Raw genomic sequence first — 23,081 nt, 5'->3', positions numbered from 1 at the left:
CTATTGCGAATCACACCGTCATATTTATTCTCCGGAAAAGACCAGTTTGTCACTGGATATAGACGGGACCTACCTGACTATGACGCGGCTTAGAAAAAGCTTTTAGTTCTACAAATCTCTCGTGCTTTGTCAGTGCGAGTCATTTTGACGCAGTATTGCGCCGAAACGAGAGGCAATCTTTTGTTGTGAGTTTTAGGAAAAGCAAAGTAGAAGTAGATTGCGAGCAGTATAACAGCTTAAAGAGTGATAACTAGGGCGATTATTTCTTGACTTGCCAAAATAAGTCAAAAATTTGTCAAAATTTTCACGCAAGGTCAAAATTTGTCAAAATATTTCAAGTTAAAATCGTATAAAAATGCACAAACAAAACTAAAAAAAAAACTAAAGATACCTTTTTGAAATTGTTGTTCAGTTAAAATTTTAGTCGGGACAGCGTCAAAAAGTTACTATTTAGTGTTTGAAGTCAAATTAGAAATACAAACTGATACAAAAATGTATTTTACATATAGGGAGAGAGAGCTCTGTTTTTTTTTTAGTGTGTGTCCTCACCCGGTATTATCGCTATTTCAACAAAAATAGGTCTCGTTTTGACCAACAGTATCGTAGATTGCTTTGGCGCTAATTGAATTCTGGTATCGATGGAATGGAGTGTTTATAGTGGGACACTTGTTTACAGATAAAGTAAAACTTGTGGACACAGGTTGTATAAGGTGATTCACTAACTGTACACAAATAACCATGGCGACACAGTTGAGGTTAATGTTGCTGGCAGGCCTAATCCCATTGCTTTTTTGTCCGAATTGGTCCTTAACGCCAAATGGGTGATGCAAAAGCATGTTGAAATCATGCTATGTTGTATAACGTCAACACTGAGCTATGTTTTTCTTGTAAAGCCCTGTACTCTCTTGAACCTATTCTGTGCGGCATGTGGTAGAGTACAATATTCAACTAGATAACAAGCATATCATGTTCAAATACGAATCTAGTAACCAACGCTTGTATGTAATCGCATATTACATAATCTGGCGACACCTTTTTTCTCGTAAATACCTAAACCGGTTGACCTTTTTGTATTGCCAAGCCGGCAGTTGCCAATGATAACACATTTACGGTCTCGGTTGAATGCGAATGCTACAGAAAATTGCTGGGGCACGAAATAACCTAAAAATTGCACCTCCATACACCTGATTTAGCACTGAAGACCAACCAATGTGTATTTTGTTTTGCTTTTTAGAAATTGATGATATAGTAACTAGTCGTTTGGAGCTTCTACTTCAATTTGATTCAATTAAAGTCACAAAGATGAACAGGAAAATTGTAAGTATTTTGATTTAGGTGTAACGATGCTGTGTTGGGTATATTATGTTGGGTATATTACTTATAAGTATATTTAAATACTGTACAAAAGTTGCGACGCTTTTTGTCATGGATATGTGAAAGCCAAAACATCTTACACATATTTCTAAATATTTTTGTTATCGGATAAGACGTTTTACAGCATTATGCACTTAAATTTTCTTTGGTTAACCTTTTGAAGGCCTCCGATTATGTGGAATTCTGCTTTCTGAATAATACCTATCACCTATTATATTGCACTGTTGCATTTCCACTCTGCTGTCCTTGATAACGCAAATGGAAGATTATGGTCATGTTAGTAAAACGTCTTAGTGCGAGGACGGTAGCCAACTAAAACGAGTAAACATATAGCTTAACAATTCTTTGTCCGTTTAGTTTTCTGTTAATTTTTGCAAATCAACATGGTAGGCAACAGGTACATATACGTACATTATTTTTGATAACAAATATTGTCCAGCACGGCAACTAATAACAAATATGAAACCATAGTCATTTCGCAACCAAATGCTGACAAAAACTTTGCGGATAATTATGTTCCGTTTTGACGAACTCATTAGTTGCACTTCGGTCAGTGAAATGAAAGCTTTTGATAGCAAATAAGAAACTGTAGATTTTTGTTAATCAAATGCAACTGAATTCCTGGTTTGAGGCCAGCTAGAATAAAGAAAACCCGACGTTTGTGCAACCAGGAAACATTCATGCCGATATGCCATATTCGGGATTACCCTATGAGGATGAAAGTTGAAACTCGTTAATAACAGTAGAAACTTCCGAAGGAAAAGGATATGCGTAACAGTCTGGACGCTTTTATTCTCTGCTACTGCTCACGTTACCTTGTGTTAGCTAGTAATTTCCGCATGTCATACGCGTGAAACGTTTACGCACCTTTAAAGAGGGTGTTTTTTATTCTGCAAGCAATGTGATTATAGCCCGACTATCGCGAACTTTTGCCAGTCAGCGAGGCAATATTGCAGACAAACGCATGCTGCTATCAGCTCCTTCGCACGATTTGCAACTCTTCAGCGATCGAATTCGTATTATTTCACATGGTATAGGCGACGCTATCAAATCATTGTGATTTTTTGTGATCAAAAAACGTGTTAAGAGAAACAAGATACCCCTGGTAGAAACTAAAAGTTCAATCCAAATATTCAAAGGCGCAAGACTTAAGTCGTAATAGTGCACAAGGTGTAAATATTATAAAACATGCTTAAATTGTACGTTCCGGCTGGTTCTTTAAACATCGTCAGTATATAGGTCTATCTTTTTTGCAGCAATCACAAGATTAAGGTTTGGGAAACTTAGTTATCCAAAAACAGCATTCAGTGTGGTAATTTCAGAGATATATGTAGACTTTGTTTTGCAGATGAAGGACATAATCGGCGTCGTTGTGTACTGCGCACTTTTACTCGTCTACTTTCCAATCTACGTGATGGGCTTCTTCACCATCCAGAAAAATCTGCTCATACTCAAGCTAAGACGATTCTTTCACTTCAAGGTCACCACCTCGAAGCTGGGATTGGTCAGCAGAAGATCAAGGGTAAGCGTCGGACTTTATAGTTTGTAAATCGGTCATGGCACGCAATGAAATTGACTGATTTCTTACGTGATTTTCTGAGTTAGGGTAATTAGTTAACGCTCTTACGGGCACTTTTTTAGCAAAATGAAATCATAACACGTTTAATATTGCAAGTTTTAAGCCTCAAAGTTAGAAAAAGTTCGCCTTTTAGTAAATTACATTTTAATGCAAATAAAAACTCAAACTCAACCTTTCTTTGTTGTTTGAGGTGAAAGTTTAAAATAAATCTTTGAATTTTAACAGTTTTCCCTACCTTCGATATTTCAGTCGTCTTTGGTGCACAGCAAATTGCCTGCCCAACGACAATCTTATCGTTTTTAACCTAATTTCAGGAGCTATTGTCCAGTAGCCTTGGACAATAGTTGTTAAGCCACTGAGATAAAGTTACCTACAAGGAGCTTCAAAAAAACGCTTCAAATTTTCTGGTCTGGCGAACAAATTAAATGGTGGGCGATTTAATGTAATTTTTGCGCTATTTTTGGATCTGTGGGTGCAAGTGATTCGATATGCTCCCACTGAAAGGGAATTGGCCTTTTATAAATTGTCCGCTCATGACATTTATGGCTAATTTTTGTTTACGACGCGTTTCGGCGAGTTACTGCTGCACCCCACCTTTTACACACATGTCACATAGGCTATGCTAGTTTGTTTCCACCCACACGCACTGTACGATGTGCGGCGAACTTTTATGTTTTGCTGTGATGACTGCAAAGCACCGGCGTGTTTGCGACAGTAAAAGCAAATAAACTCTGAGTTATTTCCGCTTCGAACAGGCCAAACGCTGATTCCAACTTGGTCATCTGAATTAGTTTTTTTTCTAAACAGCAAAATTTTAAACAAACCCGTAAAACAGTGAAAACCAACATAATAAAATACAAACTTAAAAGGGGAATAAACCTCTTGGTTGACCCCTAAACATAACAATGCGTAAGGTGGGTCAATGTGCCGGGTCAAATATTTTGGAAAACCTTACTATAAAAGCATGTTAATCGTCCAGGGAGCATGCAGATAAAACAACAGCTGTCGCCCTACGATAGATTTCAGTGAAAGAAGTCGAGTGTATAGGTCCCTTTTGTTGGTACTTGGGCGCACTCTTTAAAAAAGGACAAATGCTGCCAAGTTATTGTTGACTGAAGTATATACAATGTTGTATACGAAATCTCAGTGATGTAATGACTGAAGTCATTGACTTGACGTGTGTAGCGACTCCATTTTATCGGATCAAATCCCGGCCATTCAGATGAAGCAGGCTGGCCTGTGTGACGTCAACCAACGCCTGCCTGTGCGTGTTATACAAACTGTCAGCAGATTGCTGGAAGCGTTTGGTCAATTGTCCAAAATTTCCTGTTTTTCATTATTCGTGTTGAAGCATGTTGTCACGATATTTAATTACCGCCAGCTGGAATGCTGTTACTTTTATGTCAAAGACATAATTTGAAATTGAATTGCTCTTATAATGACTTGACTTGGGAAACCGATGACTTGGACTGGGACTTGACTTGTTATTTTTGCAAAATACATAATATGCTGGACCTAGTTATTTTTCAAATCACCTGACTGGGACTTAAGTCATTTGAAAATGACTTGTTTACAACACTGTTACATCTTTTACTGTCTATTGCGCCTGGTTTGTATTTCTGGATTCATCCCCGTATTAACAGAACCTGGCGCGATTATTTTTCAGGTGACCGACGTGCTTCAGGTATCCACCGACGAGGAAATCGATTTTCAACAACACCGCAGTATGGCTTATGTCCATAGGATGGCCTTCTGGACACCTCAGCAACTCGTTAAAACCCTTCTGAGGTTTGTATGTTCTTTTACCATTTTTATAATATTTTAAACAAAGGCACCTTTATATATCTGTTGTTAACAGACCACGCGGTAAATGCATGCCATTTCAATTAACCAAACTCGTTAATTGTGCCGTCGGTTGATAAATAAGGAATTTACTCACCCGTTAGTCTTAACTATTTATACTCAAGGGTTTGGTAAAACGGGTATTCAGTATAACGAAATCGATTGAAATGTCAGGATTTTTCTAATTTACTGTACTTTACTATTTATATCGGCTTTTCAAAGGGTTATATTATACACTATATGAGTATGCTAAAATCGTTGGTCTGTACCTCTAAAAAAAGGCTGATCACAGTATATAGCCATGTTGATTCCATAGCTTTTTATGGCTCTTACTTTACTATAGCCATAGTTTATATATTGTTGTGTTATCTGCCATAATCCTAATTTCGCTAAATAAAAACAAGTTTTAGGTGCAGCAAAACAATATTGTCGAGTGTGCTAAGCGTTGTTAATGCAGTTAAACCAACGAAACGAAAAGGCTAATTAGATGTTTCTGATAGTCTGTTGTTTGTTATGAATATTTGCTGTAAATCCGAACACGTTTTCCCGTTTGTTAAACGCACAGCCATAACTTGTTCAACGCTTGTCAAAAAAGCGACGTCAAATGTTTTGGAGCCCAATTTAAGTTTTAACAGGCACACGCAGATATTTTTATTGTACAAGCTTGTGACCTATTATTAGCCTTTTATGAGTTTAGTGCGTCGAATTTCAGTGTTTTAACTGATAAATGAACCTATCCAAATTTAAGATATAGCACGTACCCGGCTTCACCGGTCTGTATTCTGTTGCATGTGCACACCAGAGTCTTTGTCAAAGCAATTTGTGTGCACACTTGATTTAACAACTTTCACGCCTAAATTTCAGAAAAAGCTTAATGTGCTACAGCTAGATACCTGAACCTCAGGTGTGCCCAAAACCTTAAATTGCACAACTGCACACCCCAAAATGTGGCGCTGCACACCTGAGATTTTGGCATCAATTGCCATGAAATGACGACTGCTGGCGGCTTTAGAGACAGGATAGAAAAATAGTCGTATATAAAAACCTTCATTGTGACCACTCAAAAAGCTTTAAACTAACAATATTACTCTCTTCTCGTATTATTTATTATTGACAAGACTCTGTAGATTCATAATAATGCTAAAAACGTTCTAATTAAAAAATCTATTTAACCTACTCTGGTACGTGTTAAACTATGGTCCATTTTTTTTAACAAAACCCTATTTAACCATAACCAGGATAGTAAAAACACCTCTTCATACTAGAATGCAGACGATCGAGTTGATATCAGACGATCAGCTTGCTTTTGTGATTTTGTCAACTGTGTTCGCGCACTCTGTTGTGTGGGATGGCGAGAGGAAAATGTACCGCCTTAAGATGGAAGGATTCGAAGACCTCTTTCTGTTTCAGGTTTGCTTCTCTTTTCCGTCAATAGTGTTCTTATAAACAGCAGCAAAAACATTGTCTACATAAATAAAGATTTTTTCCTTTCGTAGCAGATTTGTACCTTCGACACCAAAAATATTTATTTCATTTTTTTTATGTTCAAAATGCAACCTACTTCTGTATGGACTTTTGCGTAACTTCTTACATTTTAATAATTAATACTCTTATTGTTACTACGCCATATGAATTGGCGTAACGAATTGTTTTACCTTCTTTCCTTGAAGATTACCTCTCAATTAAGAATAAGGCAGTTGTTCTTGGAAAAATAGAACCGGCAATCAAAGAAGCATTAGTAAATCTGTTGCAAAATTTCCAGTAATAATGCGAGCAGGCCATCAAAGCGATGTTATATGACGTTTAACATATGTTACCGCACGCTGGTTGTTCCCGCTGGTAATCGCGTTTGTTTATGCAGCCTTTATACTCCCATGTTCTATGTTGGTCAATCAAAAAGTTGTGTTTATCATGTTTAGATTTATAGTGCCTTTTTATGCTTGGGTCTCAATCTATTTGCACTGTTTGTAATTACTTCTTTCCTTTAGTAGGTATAATGTTAAATGCAACTTTAAACTACATAGGAGTCGATAGCTACATAGAGCTGGAACGATGACGTCATATAATTTTAGGTTTTTTGTTTTCCAATCAAAGGCTCCTGGGGGTACAGACTCAAAAACTTCTTACGCGCACCAACATACCACCCTACGTCATGTCTGATAATTTGAAGGTTCTAAATTGTATATACCTTTGTTATAAAAATATATGCTTGGACAAAAATCGGTCTAAAAAGCATATCAAAGCAAACCAAAAACGAATAGCGGCAAAACAATTTCCGCTATAATTTATCGGTCCATATAATAAAACCGTGAACAATGTATTTCAAACGTATAAACGAATATCAAAGCCCATACAGAAGTATGTGGTATTTTGTAGATGACCTTATTTGTCTCATTCTAAATAGAACAATCATGTTGCCCTGTATAAAAACAAACTGAAAAAAAGAATTCTAATTTGACCTGATGAAGCACGGTTGTGCGAAAGCCTGTCGAGAACTCAATACAAGTTGTCTTTAAATAGTGCCACCTAAACTAAGCTATTGCTGCCAGGCATAATGTATAACCAAGTGTTGATCATCCAGCAACTTTATATATAAAACTGCTGGATAAGCAACACTCGGTTATGGTGCCACCTGATTTACCCAAGTTAAATAGAATATTTTGTAACCGTTTCGGATACAATAAGACATTTTCGAATCACGAAAATCTAAAATATATTTTTTTTTCGATTTTTTATAACTGCAGGGCTTCTTCTGGGACGCCCGGCACGTTTTGGTGAGTCGGGACGGCAGTAAGATCATCATCCAGATGGACGGCGGAGAGGAATTTGCCTCCGACACAACCGGAGTGGATCGCGATGACTTTAACCTCGCAAAGCTCCACGTTCAGGTATCCCCCAGGCTCTGAATTAAGGTGGAGGGTCCGGTTGCAGTCTTTGCAAACACAAAGACATTCTTCCGAACATAGACTCCTGCTTTTTTACGTAACATGCAAACTATGGGGTGTTGTTATAACGCACTTCTTATTCAACGAAAACAATAAAACCTATAAAACTTAAAATGCCTAAAAGTACAACTATTTTTCGGAGTGTAATTAACGCCTGGCTGTAAACTTTCTGTTCAAAAGGGCAGAAATCCTAATTACGTGGCTTGTTAAAATTAAAATATTGACATAAAAAAGTATTGCTACATGCTAAATAGGACAGATTTGTAAAATTATATATAATTTTTTTTTTTTAAATATACATTACTCTATATACTTTTGATAAAAGTACCTTATACGTTTGTTCACCCCACGTTGCCGATTTCCTGCAGGTCTGTCTGTCCTACTTCGCCCCGGGCCTTTCCCACAACCACGTCCACTTCGTCCTTCCCAGCGCTGTGTGTTTGCTCAGCAAGAAGATACTCAGGAGGAATGGAATCCTTTACAACTTGCTTGCTCCTCATTTCCGCTTTACCGAGAGAATCAACTACCAGGTAAATCCTTTGTTTTAAGCTGGTCCTTAAGCCGGGGGGTCTATTAACAGTGTTGTAAACACTTAAGTCCCAGTTAAAACACTTTTAAATCGGGGGCCCTAAGAGTTAATGGTGACATATTAACAGTGTTGTAAACAAGTCATTTTTAAATCAAGTTATGTTTGAAAGAAAAACTCAAATCCAAGCCATTCGAATTAACTACCAGGTAAAGCCTTTATTTTAAGCTGGACTTTAACCTGGGAACGCTAAGAGTTTATTGTGATCTATTACCAGTGTTGTGAACAATTGTCATTTTTAAATGACTCAAGCCCCAGTTAAGTCACTTGTAAAAAAACTTATGTCCAGGTCCAGTCATTTTTGAATGAACCTAGTTAAGGTATTTGGAATATATGACAACTAACAAATAAAGTCCCAGTTCAGTCATAATTAGAGCTAGTTAATTTTAAGTCGAGTCCTTTTTGGTAAACTAGTCCAAATTAGCATGAGCATAAATAAAATATAACGAAAAACACATATAGCAAGCAAATTGTTTTATGTGCAAAACTTAAGACAAACCCAATTTTATAATGAAAAAATACTTAATGGAATTTTCAGCCGAACAAAACGGAAATGGCGACCTATTAAGTTGACTGATCTATCGCCGATCGTTATCTAAATTGATTCACTTTTCGTTTCCTCATAAGATTGAAAGGAAATGGAAAACCCATTGAAGGGAAACCTGTTTTGAACGAAGCTTTTTTTACCAATGATATCTGATGCTAAAATGTGCGAAGTGTTAGTGTGAATGATTGGGGTTTTAACGTTTAAGCGTAATTGGTAAGCTTCTCAATTGTTTGTGTTCGAATAAAGTGCAATATTTTAAAATACTTCCTACAAAAGTTGATCTGTGTTGTTTTCATTTTTGTCTAACTAATTTAAAACCAGCAAGCAAGCAGGCCCGGATCTACAAATTGTGTTTAGGGTGGGAGGGACGTCAATTTCAGAGATGCCAATGATCGTCATAACATAACGCAACGTCACAAATGTGGACCATATAGTGACGTCAAGTTACTTCAAAATGTGACGTCATAAAAAGTAACCTTATAAACACGACACCGTTCGTTTATTTTGTTTTAGTTTTATATTCGGCAGGTCGTACATTTAATAAAAAATTACAGTTCGTCACAAACAACATTAATGGTTTATCAAACCAAAAATGGTTGAATAGCACTGATCTAACTTACAGATTATCTCCAAATCGTTTCTTTAGTCTCAACATTGAAAAACATAACCGATCTAAACAACCTGACTTGCTCCCTATTAGTACAAACAACTTCATAATGAAGGGGAACTGCAGTTTCAATATATTCAATTAAACACGAATACACATACGTGAATTATAAGCCGTTATCTTTGATCGAACAACAACTTCAGAATTGCCAGACCACAGTTATTGTACACGTGTGACGGGTGTTTATGTATGTTTAACGTGACAAACGCATGACTTACGTTTGTACTGATCCCCATATAGGCTCTACGAGTTGGCAAGGCGACGAACAACAAGCGCTCGATCCTGGATCGCCTTTTCTTCCTCTGGCAACCCTTCCCCGTCACCAAAGAGCAATTCCTGGAGGGTGTGGCGCGCAAGTGCAAGAAGCACTACTTCGATAAGGGGCAGGAACTTTGTCAAGAAGGGAAAGAGCTGGTGGGTATTGCTGGTCCGCTTGTCATGCGTTTTAGCAGTGTTCTAGTGACTTAAGTCAATGATTCTATGATTTTGTTTTATTGACTTGAGTCAATGAGTCAAAGACTTTGTTGTAATGACTTGAGTCAATGAGTCAAAGACTTTGTTGTAATGACTTGAGTCCATAACGTAATTACTTGGCTTAAGTGCACTTAAGTCACTGTTTTTAAATCGTTTGACTTGACTTGTGCACTTAAGTCAAGCCATTATCACACTGTATTCTGTTGCTGGGGATTTTCTTCTTGCTTTTGTGCTGATGCAAAAACAAACTAATGTGTTTTGCCACACAACACAGGGTATGCGGTGCTGGTTAACCTACAATGCCCCCTTGATATACACAAACCAACTAAAAAATAAACCTGTTGTTAGATATTCTAGTTATAGGCCTACGCATATTAGGCAATTTCCTTTGACCATATTTGTCCCTTGAAAAGGATATGATTCTTGTCCTTACACCCGGTTACAAAGGTATTCTTAGGCCGAGAAAGATTAACTGCGGGATATTTTTGCCTAAACGAATTCAAAACCCCCTTCCCATTTTACTAGGCCAAACGGCAGTAGGCAGTGATATAAAAGTTGTATAGCCGGCTGCGTGTAAACGGCAAACATGGCTTCGCAGGCGGTTAATACATCCATCTGATCTTAGATTCTTAGAACATGACCAACAAAGCACCAATTGACGGGCAACTATAAATTCCACTTTCCGCTTACTCTGTGCTGCGAAGTGTAAAGATCACCAAACTCTTTGGTTGTTTTTTGTTTGTTTTGGAGCTCTCCAGCTTATGCGTGTGCCAACTTCACGCCCAGCTGATTGCAGAAAAAGAACAGATATTACCAAAGTGTTTGACCCCGAAGCGTGAATGTAAAGCTTCCGAACATGAACATAACACAACCCACTATATAAACTGTTGCTACCAGGCATAATTATAATTATAAAAAAACAGCTCCTCTTGTATCGATTATTGCACCTTAACCTACGTTTCTTGCAACGAGTGAACGAAGTAAGGCAGAAACTTTTTTTCCGCTAACCCTAGCCATCTCGTTTCTAAACGCAAGGCAATACCCCGGTTCACCTGTTGCTGACTAAACGCTATACTAACTGCAGTGCGGCGGTAAATGCTGCAGATTCGTTCACAAAAACGGTACTTTTTAAGCACAGCTGAGGCAGGTAGATTACAAGCGGATAATTGATATCCGAATTGACCGACTGTACACTTCGTTACAGTCCATTAACCAGGAAGCGCTCCCCAATCCACAGAATAGCACTTGGGTTGGTTTGTGGGATACCGCGTTAAAATACACCTCGACTTAAGTCGTTTTACACTAAGCCCGTCTGGCATGCTGCTCAGTTAACTATTTATACAAAGGTTGAAAAAGGTAAATTCAATTCAAAAGGTAAATTATTGATGTATATTAGGTTAACAACGGATTGTAATTAAACTTCCTAACGTTCAAGCATATCCCCGATCCATTTTAAAAATGAGTTTAAATCAGACTTTACATTTAATTTAATATGTGTTGGTAGCCGTAATTGTCTTACACTAAATCTCGAAAAGGTAGCACAGTTTAGCGATAAAATGTATTAAAATATTTGACAAGTCATAAGTCATTTTTCACTAAGCCCATTCCGATACGTTGCCCTTTCGTTGTACTTTAGCAATACCAAATGATCACGGTTTTGACAATCATACTTTGGACATTTTTTAACCGATCCACGTGTGAACTTGTTTCTTTTTTATACAAATGTTAGGTGCTTTCTGTGTCTCTTTTTGAGACTGCAGCGTTACATTATGTTGTTTTGGGATACGTCAATATCCTATCGAAGCAGATACTGATTCCAAGTGTAGTATCGTTACTTGTCCGATACTAGGTTGAGATCGGTACTCGTCCATCACTAGAAATTTCAGCCATTATTTTTGTTGCAATGCATTGATTTCTACTTTAAAAAGTAAATTTATCTGGAAAAAAACTGAAAATAATTAAACGCCTAAACCAAATTTTTGTCTCAAAACCTAAAAAAAGTGAAAAAAATCGGGCCGTATCGAACATCCCCAGTGGGATTTCTACTTTTTTTATTGTAAAATTTAACTAAACAACAGGACATTTGTGCTTAATTGTTTTCATTTCAGTATTCCAACAAAATGGTTTACCCTAACTAAATCGACTTACTAAAACACCGGGTTTACCTACCACTTTAATCTTCAACTTACACCTTTGTTTCCATGCAGTGCGAAGACTACGGCGGCATGGAACCGATCAAGCGACGTCACACACTCTTCCCCCCCGATTACGTCACAGACAAGCAGCTGGCCGAGGTTGGTGGAACTCGTATTTGAAATGACAGGTTGCTTTTACTGATTGGTACGAAGCAGTCGTTCGCGTGACTGGGGCTTTGCTTGGGCTTCTGTGTGATCGATCAGAAAGAGAGAGGTAATGATGAAGTTGCTACATCGTTGTAGCTGGGCTGGGGGTCATTTCTTGGTGGGTGGCCTGCTTCAAGACTTTGTGCGGGGATACCGCTTTCCCTTTTGTCGTTGAGATCGAACTCGCCAGGCGAAGTGTCTTAATTTAGTATTGTCAATAAGTCATTTTGTAATGACCAAACTCCCAGTCAAGTGATTTGTGAAATAAATTAAGTCCAAGTTAAGTCTCTTTCAAAAAATAAAATAAAATGAATTTCAGTCAAAATCGCCAGGCAAAGTGTCTTATCATGGTAGTAAGCAATCGCTTTGAAATGATTTAAATCCCGGTCAAGTCATTTGTGAAATAAATTAAGTCCTTTTTCAAAAAATAAAATAAAATAAGTCCCAGTCAAGTCATTATTAGAGCAAGTCATCTCCAAGTCGAATCCCTGATGTCAAAATAAAATGGTAAACCTTTAAAATGGATAAACTTGTCCGATTTGAAGCAATAAGTCAACTATAAAAAAACACGTAGCAACAATCTGATCGTTTCGACGCGCTGCAAATGAGATAAATAACTCAACTTTATAACGAGATATTCAATAAAAACTCTTAATTTCAGCTCAAGTAATTCCAATCAATGACATAAGTCCAAGTTAAGTCCTTCCAAAAAGCTTAAGTCAAATCAAGTCATTTTACCGTGGCGACTTCAGTAAATAATACACTGTATACCTTCGAGCTCAAAAATCTTACGCAACTATTCCGAATGATTTATATTTGTCTGTAAATACTCTTTATGTAAAACGTATTGCTATAGTTGAAAACACACTCTTCATGTAGGGCATTCCTAATTGCTCTGTTTCGATTTATAAGTATAGTAGCCATCATGTACTCTAAATAAATGTTGTTATGTCTTGGCAGATTCCCTACCTAAGCTTCTTGCGCCAGTACTACTTGGTGGTTCGAAAGTTTGTTGAAAACATGGTTCCCTACATTGACAAGTGAGTGTTTTACCAAGTCCCCATGTACAATTATTGACTGCTACGTTTTAACGTTCATTCGTTTCGCTATTGCCAAATACATTTGTATTTTGTTCGAACAAAAAGTTGTAATGAAAGTTAGTCATTTAAGATGAACTTGATTTTTGCAAATAAAGGTTTTAATAATCTTATCGCTAACCAGCGAAAGATAAACACCTTTCTCTGGACCACTAGTAAAAAATAAATCACAAAATGGTATATCAATTTAAACCAACTTAATATATTTTTACTTGCCGTATGGCCAATTTTTAATTTTTGTTTTTCAAGGAATGAGTGGGCTCGCTTGTCCGAAGCTGTTGCAAGTCACGTGCCCAAATTCGATGAAACAGACATGGTCGAAGCAATTGCCACGTTTATACACCAGGTGGGGCTCACGAGTTGTTTTTGATTAACGTTCGAACTTTTGTCAGAGCCGCGATATGTGCATTATTTTAAATGTCAGTTAACCCAAACGAACAGAACGACGTAACATCCAAAAGTGAAAGCCATAAATAAACGCATTTCAAGCAAACTTACATTTTGGTAACGCATACAGTATGCAAGTTGAAGTTGTGCTGACAGGTTAAAGTTTAGCAAAAAACCGATGAAATACTTTTTTTTTTTATTTTAGAGACGTGAAAAGTAAACGACATGTTTTCAGATTATTAACTTCAAACTTCCTAAGTCATACCGTTTATCGATATAGGCTCCGTATTATTAGATCACCGTACTACGAAGGTAGTCGACAAGGGTTTAACCCAGCGGTTCCCAAACTGGGGTCCGGGGACCAACTGGGGTACGTACAACAGTTTCAGAGGGCTCGCAAAAAGAATTAGTCTTTAAGTATTTCAACATTAGGCTTTAGCGATTGTTTTTAAACATTAGTCTATCTTTTAAACATTATCTGTCATCATTATTGTCTTAAGTTATAGCGTGTTTTATGATGTCACTTCTTACATTAGAAAGAATCGTAACTGTACTAGTTTACTACAAGAAACATGGGTCAGCTGACCCTTCAATTTTTATAAGGCCGCGAAATATCAAAAAAATTGCAACGGGTCCACCAGGCAAAATTTTTAGAAAAGTTTGGGAACCGCTGGTTGAACCGCAAGTAAGGCAAGGTTAAAGATTTAATACATTTTGTGAATATAAATACCATAAAGAATAACACAAGGACAGCGAAAGGGCCTTACCTTACATTCATCGAGTCGAGCTGTTCAAGGCAGTGTCGGTTAAAAGCAAACCTGTGGTAAGATTCGAATTTAATGCACAGAGCAAGCAACAACCATGACATAGCTGACTCTAAGATCGTCCTGTGATCGTTCTTCGAAAAATTATTGAGGGGAATCTTCATTGTGTTGGCCCATTTCTTGTGAATGATCCAGGCCTCCAGATTCAGCTGCTTATTTAATGAGCAACTTAAGTTACATAAGAATCCCAAACCTTGGGATTGTGCTGACCTAGCAGCTAACGCCGTATCAACAAACTTAAAAAAAAGCGTTTTTAAGTAATTAATGAGCTTAGTTAACTAAAAAACTATACACAAGTGTATACATCTGCGATCAAGTTTACAGGAGTCATACTGACCGACGATAACATAACAGCACACTTATCATAAAACACGGTATGGTTTGGTAGGAATCACCCATATCAAACTAAAATGATGAACCTTTAAATATGTTAAACTAGTCCGATTTAAAGCAATAAGTTAATTATAAAATAAGAAAACAACAACATGCAGCAATCTTATCGTTGTACGCGCAACAATTGAGATAAATAACTCAACTTTATACCAAAATAAAAAAACACTTGTGTCCATAACTGACGTCTAAGTTAAGCCACTTGTATAAAAAACTTAAGTCAAGTCAAGTCAAGTCAAGTAATTTTACCAAAACGTTTTAAGTCAAGTCAGGTCACATAAAAACAGTGACTTAAGTAAGTCATTACAACAACGTATCATATAGCTTTAAGCCTCCTTTAAGCAACCTCTTTCTTTAGGTGGGCGTCGTTCACTTTTGCGACCATAACAGCTACACCCGCTACTTCGCCTACGACTACGGCACGATGGCGATCCGAACCCCGTTCGAAACCTTCAAAAACGACGAGCACTGGGACGACATAGCCGAGCAGGTGAACATCAGCAAGGAGGATATCCGCAAAAACCCGCTGAAGCTCATCCGGCAGAGAGACGTTATGAGAACAAGGTATAAAGATTTTTATCTTAGACAGAAAGGAGACTACTGTAACTATATGGAATAATCCGACAGTGTTGTAATAAGCCAATGACTTGACTTGGGTGCAATTCAGCCACTGTATTCGAATGACTTAACCTGAGTATTTTGGACAAATGACTTGACTTGGACTTAATTTGAATACCTCGGTTTAAAACTATATTTTTTTATTTTAAATATTTTTGAATAAAATTGTATTAACGACTTGACTGGGACCTGACTTGTTATTTTTGCAAAAGACTTGTCTAGGACTTAAGTTACTTTTCAAATGATTTTGCTGGGACTTGAGTGATTTCAAAATGACTTGTTTATAACACTATAAGTTGGTGTTGCAGTGTTGTAACTATAGGTATGTCCGTGATATATGATCAGAGCCGTTACCTGATGTTAAATAGTATACTATCGGTAGGCCTATACGTCAAATGCTACGATGGTATCGCTAATGATCCGATTTAAAATTAATGTAGGAATTTCATCAGTATTTGCCATTAAACACAGCGATGCTATCTTAAAATGTGAATTTAGAAAACACTGTAAATTAACGGCTGCAAGTACTTAAACGTCTAAACGGTCAATATCATCTGGGCCTAATAATCTGAAAAAAATAAACTTTGAACGTTTCTAGTTTGTCTGTTTTGTTTTTCTGAGTATAGTAATGACTCCATGTGGTATTGGATCGATCGCGATACTTTTAAAAATTATCGGGTATCGGTATCGAAAAAAAAGTTTCGTACACCACTAGTTTTAATGGCGTTGTTTAGGCCTTTTTAGTACACCCATTTTATTAATTTACTTGATTTGAATTCGGGGAATTCAGAACCAAATACCTTAACACCGTGGTCGGCAAACGCCGGTCCGCGAGGAGTTGGTTACCGTTCCGTAGCAGGGTTGTAAGATTAAAGTTTTGTTGAAAAGCGTACTTAAATATCCCTATTTTGAGAAGCTGGGAAAAATATAGGAATTCGTAATTATGTTAAACCAGTGTAATTTAAGAAAAAAACGTAAATGCCTAAAAGTTTTATTAAAATGAGCCGCGGGCTGGGTTAAACTAAATTGTTTGGCTGGCCGGATGCCGCTCGCGGGTTTCAGTAAGTTCAATAATTCTTAGATGGGAGCATCTCTTTGCGGCAAAACAAGCATAAAGTTCGCATTGAAAGTTGTAATAAATTTCCTTTCCTGAACATTTGTTGTTTTTTAAGGCCGGTCCGCGACAAAATTTTAGTTTTAAACTGGTCCGCAGTGCAAAAAAGGTTCCCGACCCCTGCCTTAACAAATGTCTTGACTTGAACTGAAATTAGTAAAAGCTCATCACTTGGGAAAACAAGACATAGCGCTGCTATTGTGTACAGATTTGAGGAAATATATTTTAATCGAACATCACAACAACAGTCCATCGTGTAATAATCTAGCCACACTTTCAAACTGTTAATACATGTGACGCAGCTAGGAACCTACAGCCACTTCCATAACAGGCCGCGTTTTAGGTCACATTAGTTCAAGATGAGTCATTTGCTGACTACTTCCTGAAAAGCGTTAGTCAAACTCATTCAATTGAATATTATGAACAAATCATGTTGTGCAAAATGTTATATAGTTCCACTGCAATCGGAAAAAAATGTTTTTTTGAAATCTAAACTGGATATGACTTTGAATTTATTGATAACTTTTACGTCTGTGGAAAGCAGTAATAGGTCGCTGTTCGAAAAATCCCAAGTAGGCTATAGAAGTTATGTCAAGTCCTTTGAAAAACACATTATAGTTCGAGAAGTAACTTATATGATTAGGGCAACAGCAAAGTCATTTAAAAATAATGAATTCGGTCCATTCAAGTCAAGTTATCGATAAACTCATTATAAATAATGACTGCTTTTGTAAAAGCTGCATCACTGACGTTATCGAAAATAGTTTAAACAACACGGAAAAATGAATCGTGTAAGATTTACCCGATTTCTTTAGGTGCTTCCTGGACCTCTTCGTGGATTTCATCCGAGATGCAAGATGCAACCTCCAACTCATTGACACAAAATACAGTTTCAACGATGTCGATGCCAAGAAGGTGGCGACAGAATTCATGTCGCAACTCAAGGAGCTTGATGAGAACCTGAAGGTTAGCACTACTTCTGTCGAAAACTAGTTTTTTTTTGACAAAAATGACTAGACTTGAGCCTTTTGAGTAAAATGACTTGACTTGACTTAAACGTCATTTGGACAAACATTTGGGTTGAAATAGAATGTTCTCAATTAGCAATTTTAATAAAATTGGGATATTTATCTGAATTTTTGTCCATAAAACAATTTTTGCCTGTATTCGTTGCGTTTCGTTATTTTTTAATGATCAAATGTTTTTTTAAATTAATGCTCATAATGGGACGAGTTTACCAAGTTCAATAATTTGATGATTTATTTTATGACAAATGATTTGCCTTGCAGTAATTATGACTTGACTTGACTTGAACAACTGCCGACTGGGAGTGGGACTGATGCTGGGACTTGTTTTTGTTATTTGAAAAGACTTGATACTGTGCTTGCATTTCTTATTCTGCTACAAATACGGTCTCGGTCTGGCGTAAGTAATTGAACAGTCGGTAAATTAGAGTTTGGCCACATTCAGATGGTCAGATTCTGTGGGTTTCCGTTCAAACCTGCAATATTTTGAGGTTTTTAAATAGGACAAAGCAAGTTGGAAAATAAGGAGGGCCAAACACAATCGGAGCCTTGCTCCAAAACTAAACGGCGATGCTTTTTAGGAACAAAAGGATCCGTTCGAAGACACACGCAGGGATAAAGAAAAACGACCAATAGGAATGCAGATCGTTCCAGTTGAAGACATAGTTCGTTCTGTATGCTTTTAAACTTCACTATAATCAAAAAAGAACACGACTCATTTCACGCATATAAAGTCATTGCTGTATTGTTTGCCGATCTCTGATGTGCAAATTTAAAACCTGTAAACCAGCGCTTCTTAACATGGTCCGCCATGAAACGTTGCCAGGTGCGCAAGGGGATAAAATATTCTCAATATAAAACATCTTGATAATAAATTGCAAAGCCAAAAAGGTCGAGCATATCGACATCATCTTGATTAAGACGTTTCAAAATAAGCTTGTATCATATTCAGTTAATGTGACTGAGAAGCAATTCAAGCATCACTTATAAGAGATGAAACGCAATAAAACATCTGTTTTTTTATCTTTTTTACTTTCTATTTCGACTTTGCTCTTTCACCCCACAGTTATTTAAAGATAATGCAACTGTGAGGCCTTTGAAATATAAACCATGTATTTTAAAAAGGAATACCGGTCTGAGCACGAAAACTGCTTCGCCAGGTTTTTAAACGTTGACTGAGTTGTGTTATAAGAAGCGCGAAGTTTACTGTTTTGTAATAGGTGAATTCATTTAAATCGCATAGCGTTATTGTAAATGGTGATGTTATGTACAACTTGACATAAAATGTCAAAGATTTTTAGGCACTTTCGAATTTTTGCAATTGCTTGTATACCTTCCAGATTCGTTCTATGTTAAATGGCTTTTCTTATCGTTTAGTTAAGTTGAGTTTTTTGTTAGCGTCATTAATTGGATAACTAGAGACCAACAGTGAATACATCTTTGCTAGCACTACACACAAAGACAATGTTTTGCTTCTTCAATTTTTATAAAGGATGTTTAGAGAAGTAAAAATGTTTAACAAATAGCATAAACTACTAAATTTAATCTTTGCCACTGTTGACATTATGCTCATTTTTACGCAATATACTCCAGTAAGTGTAACTTATAGAGTTTTGGTGTGCTTTCGTATTTCTTAACCTTTACGATTTTGTGTTATATTGTAAAAGACGTTTAAATTTTTTCTTTTTTGAATTCCTTTTTAAGAAAACCAACATCTATCACCATTATATTAATTTCAATAGCATTAATTTCGATAGAAACTAATATTAATAAAGCCTATACAATTGATTGTAATGGTATATCACCTAAAACAGCAGTTGTACGAAAAATGTTTACATTTTTATATTCCATGACATAATCTATAACCGGGTATTTTTTTTAGCCTGGAACTCTTTTTAATATGTTTATTAATTCCGTTTATAGTTTTACATTTTTTGTTTTGGTTTATTGGATTGTTACTTCCTTACATATCTTACTTATTGAGAAGAAATGACAAAGTTTATCCATTTCTCTTGTGAAAGCACCATGCACAACATTTCTTCATAAATTGCAAACGCTGTACTCGTGTATTGTAAAAATAAATCTTATACTCTTGTTTTGCTACATACACACTTTGCTATATTCGTAACTGTATGCCTATAGCCCAATATGTGTACTTTCATTTTATAAAAATGTTAAGCCTTTTTTAAAGTAAGGATGTTCCGCGATTTGCGGTAGGGATTAATTAAAGTGTTTTTGTAACACTGTGCATATGTTCTGTTAATATTTAAATGTTAAAACTTCTTTCCTTGGAATTCGGTGGTTCCCAAACTGTGGGCCATGGCCCAGTAATGGGTCACGAGACCATTCTCAGTGGGCTATAGAGCTATTAAAAAGTATTGCAGTATATAAATATGTTTTGCTTTACTAAAACAATTGTTAGCATATCTAAAGTTTCTTGTGACTACGAAACTTTGTTTTATACACCAGAGGTCATTAACCTACCGCCCAAAGGCTGGATCCCGCTAGCCAATGTTCATTATCCGCCCCCCCCCCCGCCTCTTTTACAAACTGTGGGCACGAGGCTATTTCCCATATTTTTTGGCTATTTTTGAACCAGGTAAACCCAAAATGTTTCGCGCTTCGCGAGAATCTTGTTTTTGCATTCGGTGCATTTCAGGGAATTTATTTCGACTAAATAAGGCGCCATGCTTAGCCTGGAACTATTACCCACGAAAGTTCCGCCAATCTGCATTATCGCGTTTCCCAAAAGCATTTTTGTTATACGCTTCTCTTGTTATCATGGATGACCACCTATGGATTCCCAATTTAAACAAAACTAACGCATTTTCGTATTTGCCGCCTTTTGCAACATTCGAAAAATAAAAGCAAGGACAACAATTAATATTAATTTAAAATTTCATTTTTTTTATTTACAGCACTGCGACTTTTTAGATGTGTAGCTTTTGTTTTTCACTAAAGTTACATTCGGTTTGTTCACCGATTTGCAGTGTGCAGCCAATCCGCTAGAGACAGACTTGATTCAATTGGCGTTTAGTTTACCCGGGTTTTGATACGGTCCGTCGGGCAACCTTTTGCGACGCGAGCGTCGATTTTTTTAGCGGCGGGTTTTCACCTTGCCTCAGGTGCACGCGTTTCTGCTTAGCTGGTGCGTTTCGTTCGGGCTCCTTCGTTTATGACTTGGATGCGCTGCTGCTGCAAGTTTAGGCAAGGGCGAATCTTGCGGCGTTTTTCCACAAAACACAGTGGCAGTGTTTGCCCGAAGGAGCAGGAAATGGTGGGAAGCTGAACAGCGCGAAAACCAGGCGTTCGGCTGTTGAGTAATTCGTTTATTCATGGGGCAAGCGGTTTGTAAGCAGAAAACAATTGGTGACCATACGCAGCTGACTCACTTTGAATGAGGGCAAGTAGAGAAGGAGGTAGCCTACAGTCTATGGACAGCAATTAAGGAAGACCTATCTGAAAAGCAACCTACATCTAAGGCTGCAGATTTGTTTAATGGTTGTGATCTGAGGTAGTGAATTTAAAAAGCCTGTTACCGACATTGAAATTTTTAGCACGACATCGGTCTTCTGCACGATAAAATAAAATGAACGGTCTTCTGCAGGCTAAAATTAAATGATTTTAAACCTCTACAAAGGTTCATTCGATGTGGTAATTAATCTATTTTAAATATTGGAACCACATTCTTAATATTTGAAAAGGTAAAAAATCGAGAATCCACCGTTTTCAAAACGGACCTGGAGCTAGCCACACACAATGTCAACACAAATTTTTTTTCTATGCGCAATCCGAAATTGTTAGTTAAAATCTTGGGGAAGAATTTTTTGCTCATTTTATTGCAAATATTAATATTGGACATTAGTAGTTTTCACAATTTTTATAGCTTTTTTTCATATTTGAAACAATAAAGACCATTCTTAGTATTGTGGTATGATTTTTTTCTTAAATAATTTATCATATATATGTTTGTTTTGCCTTTATTTATTTTGTGCTTGTGTGCTGTTTAGCTCCAGGTATCCAAAGGGGTCACGCAAGTACCTGTGCGTTTCATTAACCTGTGTGTATCATTCATATTTTATTCCAAGCCTGATCAATGCCTTGCGTTCCAGAAAGTTCGACTTGGTTCTTAAACCTGAAAACAAATGACTCCAGACTCAACTTGCTTCGTTATTTAACAAATTTACGTCGGCATCCACAATCACGTTTGTTCAACACGGCTTTTTACTCGCACGCAAAAAACGCAATGCCAACAAAACAGGCGATTTTCTTATCCTAGTTGAAATCCTAACGTGTTTTGCTAAAGGCTCTTACGAATCACCAAGCAGCAGTGTTGTAATGACGTCACTAATTGGTCGAAGTATCGAAGGCGGTTTATGGGGGCAAGGTGAAAAGTAATCAGAGGTATTTCATAATAATCATTAACCACACACTATAGCAGGGGTGGGCAAACTGCGGCTCTCCGGCATGCTTTTTGTGGCTCTAGTTCAGTGATTCCCAAACTTTTTTTCTCGCGAACCATTTTGAGCTTTTGTACAGTGTTGATGTACCACCTAAGTTACACCTTACCAGAATATCTCAAACTTTAACTCAGTGGTTCTTAACCTTTTTTCAGCCGCGCCCCCCTTTGGTAATTTTCTCATGCCTTGCGCCCCCCTAATATTTCGACATTTTGCAATTAAATATCACTGAGAAAACAGGAAAATAGTGAAGGAAGGGATTGTTGGTCGCGCGAAGCGCGAAAAATTTTGAGTTTTAGTTGGTCGAATTGGCTAAACTGCAACCGAAGAGGCGTTTCGCATTGGGCACGCAACAAATTGCGCGAGCTCGACACATTGATTTTATCGAGCTGATTTTGACAAACGTGTTGCGAGGGCATTTACTCCACAGTTGTAAGAGTTATTATGTCGAGCGCAAAAAATGTCAAGCGCAAATATTAAACATTGCGTTATCGTGTTTCAAAAGATGTAACGACACACAATACAACGGCAATATTGCAAAAACAATATAGTTTCGCGCAAAAAAAGTTCGACTCCCCCTGTTGCTATAGCCTGTTATCATATATAAAATATGGATGAAAAATAGTCCGAAAGGGCGATAGCTTTTATCGTTTATCTATAAGTTAATTTAATAGGACGGTGATACCATGGATTTTCTAAAAGGGAACCGTAAGATTCGCGCGCAGCGCGAAAATTTTTGCAGTTTTAATGTTAAAGTTGGCAAAAAACAGAGTTTGTATGTAGGAATTATGCCTAACCCAAACGAAACCA

The 23,081-nt window shown here is 37.1% G+C and overlaps 1 protein-coding gene across 1 annotated transcript; it reads left to right on the top strand.

Moving 5' to 3' along the window:
* The first annotated feature begins 1,178 nt into the window (after positions 1 to 1,178).
* Positions 1,179 to 20,594, top strand: LOC146133580 (uncharacterized). The gene is made up of 13 exons (XM_083396795.1): positions 1,179 to 1,317; positions 2,723 to 2,896; positions 4,620 to 4,741; positions 6,061 to 6,205; positions 7,540 to 7,683; positions 8,109 to 8,270; positions 9,781 to 9,954; positions 12,222 to 12,308; positions 13,317 to 13,396; positions 13,703 to 13,799; positions 15,413 to 15,618; positions 17,602 to 17,752; positions 18,393 to 20,594. The coding sequence occupies exons 1-13, from the start codon at positions 1,210 to 1,212 to the stop codon at positions 18,495 to 18,497; spliced, it is 1,755 nt and encodes a 584-aa protein (XP_083252921.1). The 5' UTR covers positions 1,179 to 1,209; the 3' UTR covers positions 18,498 to 20,594.
* Positions 20,595 to 23,081: the final 2,487 nt, after the last annotated feature.

The sequence above is a fragment of the Ascidiella aspersa genome, chromosome 9 (assembly GCF_963924565.1).
Source record: "Ascidiella aspersa chromosome 9, kaAscAspe10.2, whole genome shotgun sequence".
Taxonomy (NCBI): Eukaryota; Metazoa; Chordata; class Ascidiacea; order Phlebobranchia; family Ascidiidae; genus Ascidiella; species Ascidiella aspersa.
The sequence above is the reverse complement of the archived record's forward strand: the minus strand, read 5'-3'. Positions and strand labels throughout refer to the sequence as shown.

What these genes read in the sequence shown, in the direction of transcription:
- LOC146133580 (XM_083396795.1), top strand. Translation starts at nt 1,210, where the DNA reads ATGTGTATTTTGTTTTGCTTTTTAGAAATTGATGATATAGTAACTAGT. An exon ending in CAGACAAGCAGCTGGCCGAG is followed by an intron (nt 12,309 to 13,316) that starts GTTGGTGGAACT and finishes ATGTCTTGGCAG; the next exon opens with ATTCCCTACCTAAGCTTCTT. An exon ending in AGCTTGATGAGAACCTGAAG is followed by an intron (nt 17,753 to 18,392) that starts GTTAGCACTACT and finishes GATGCTTTTTAG; the next exon opens with GAACAAAAGGATCCGTTCGA.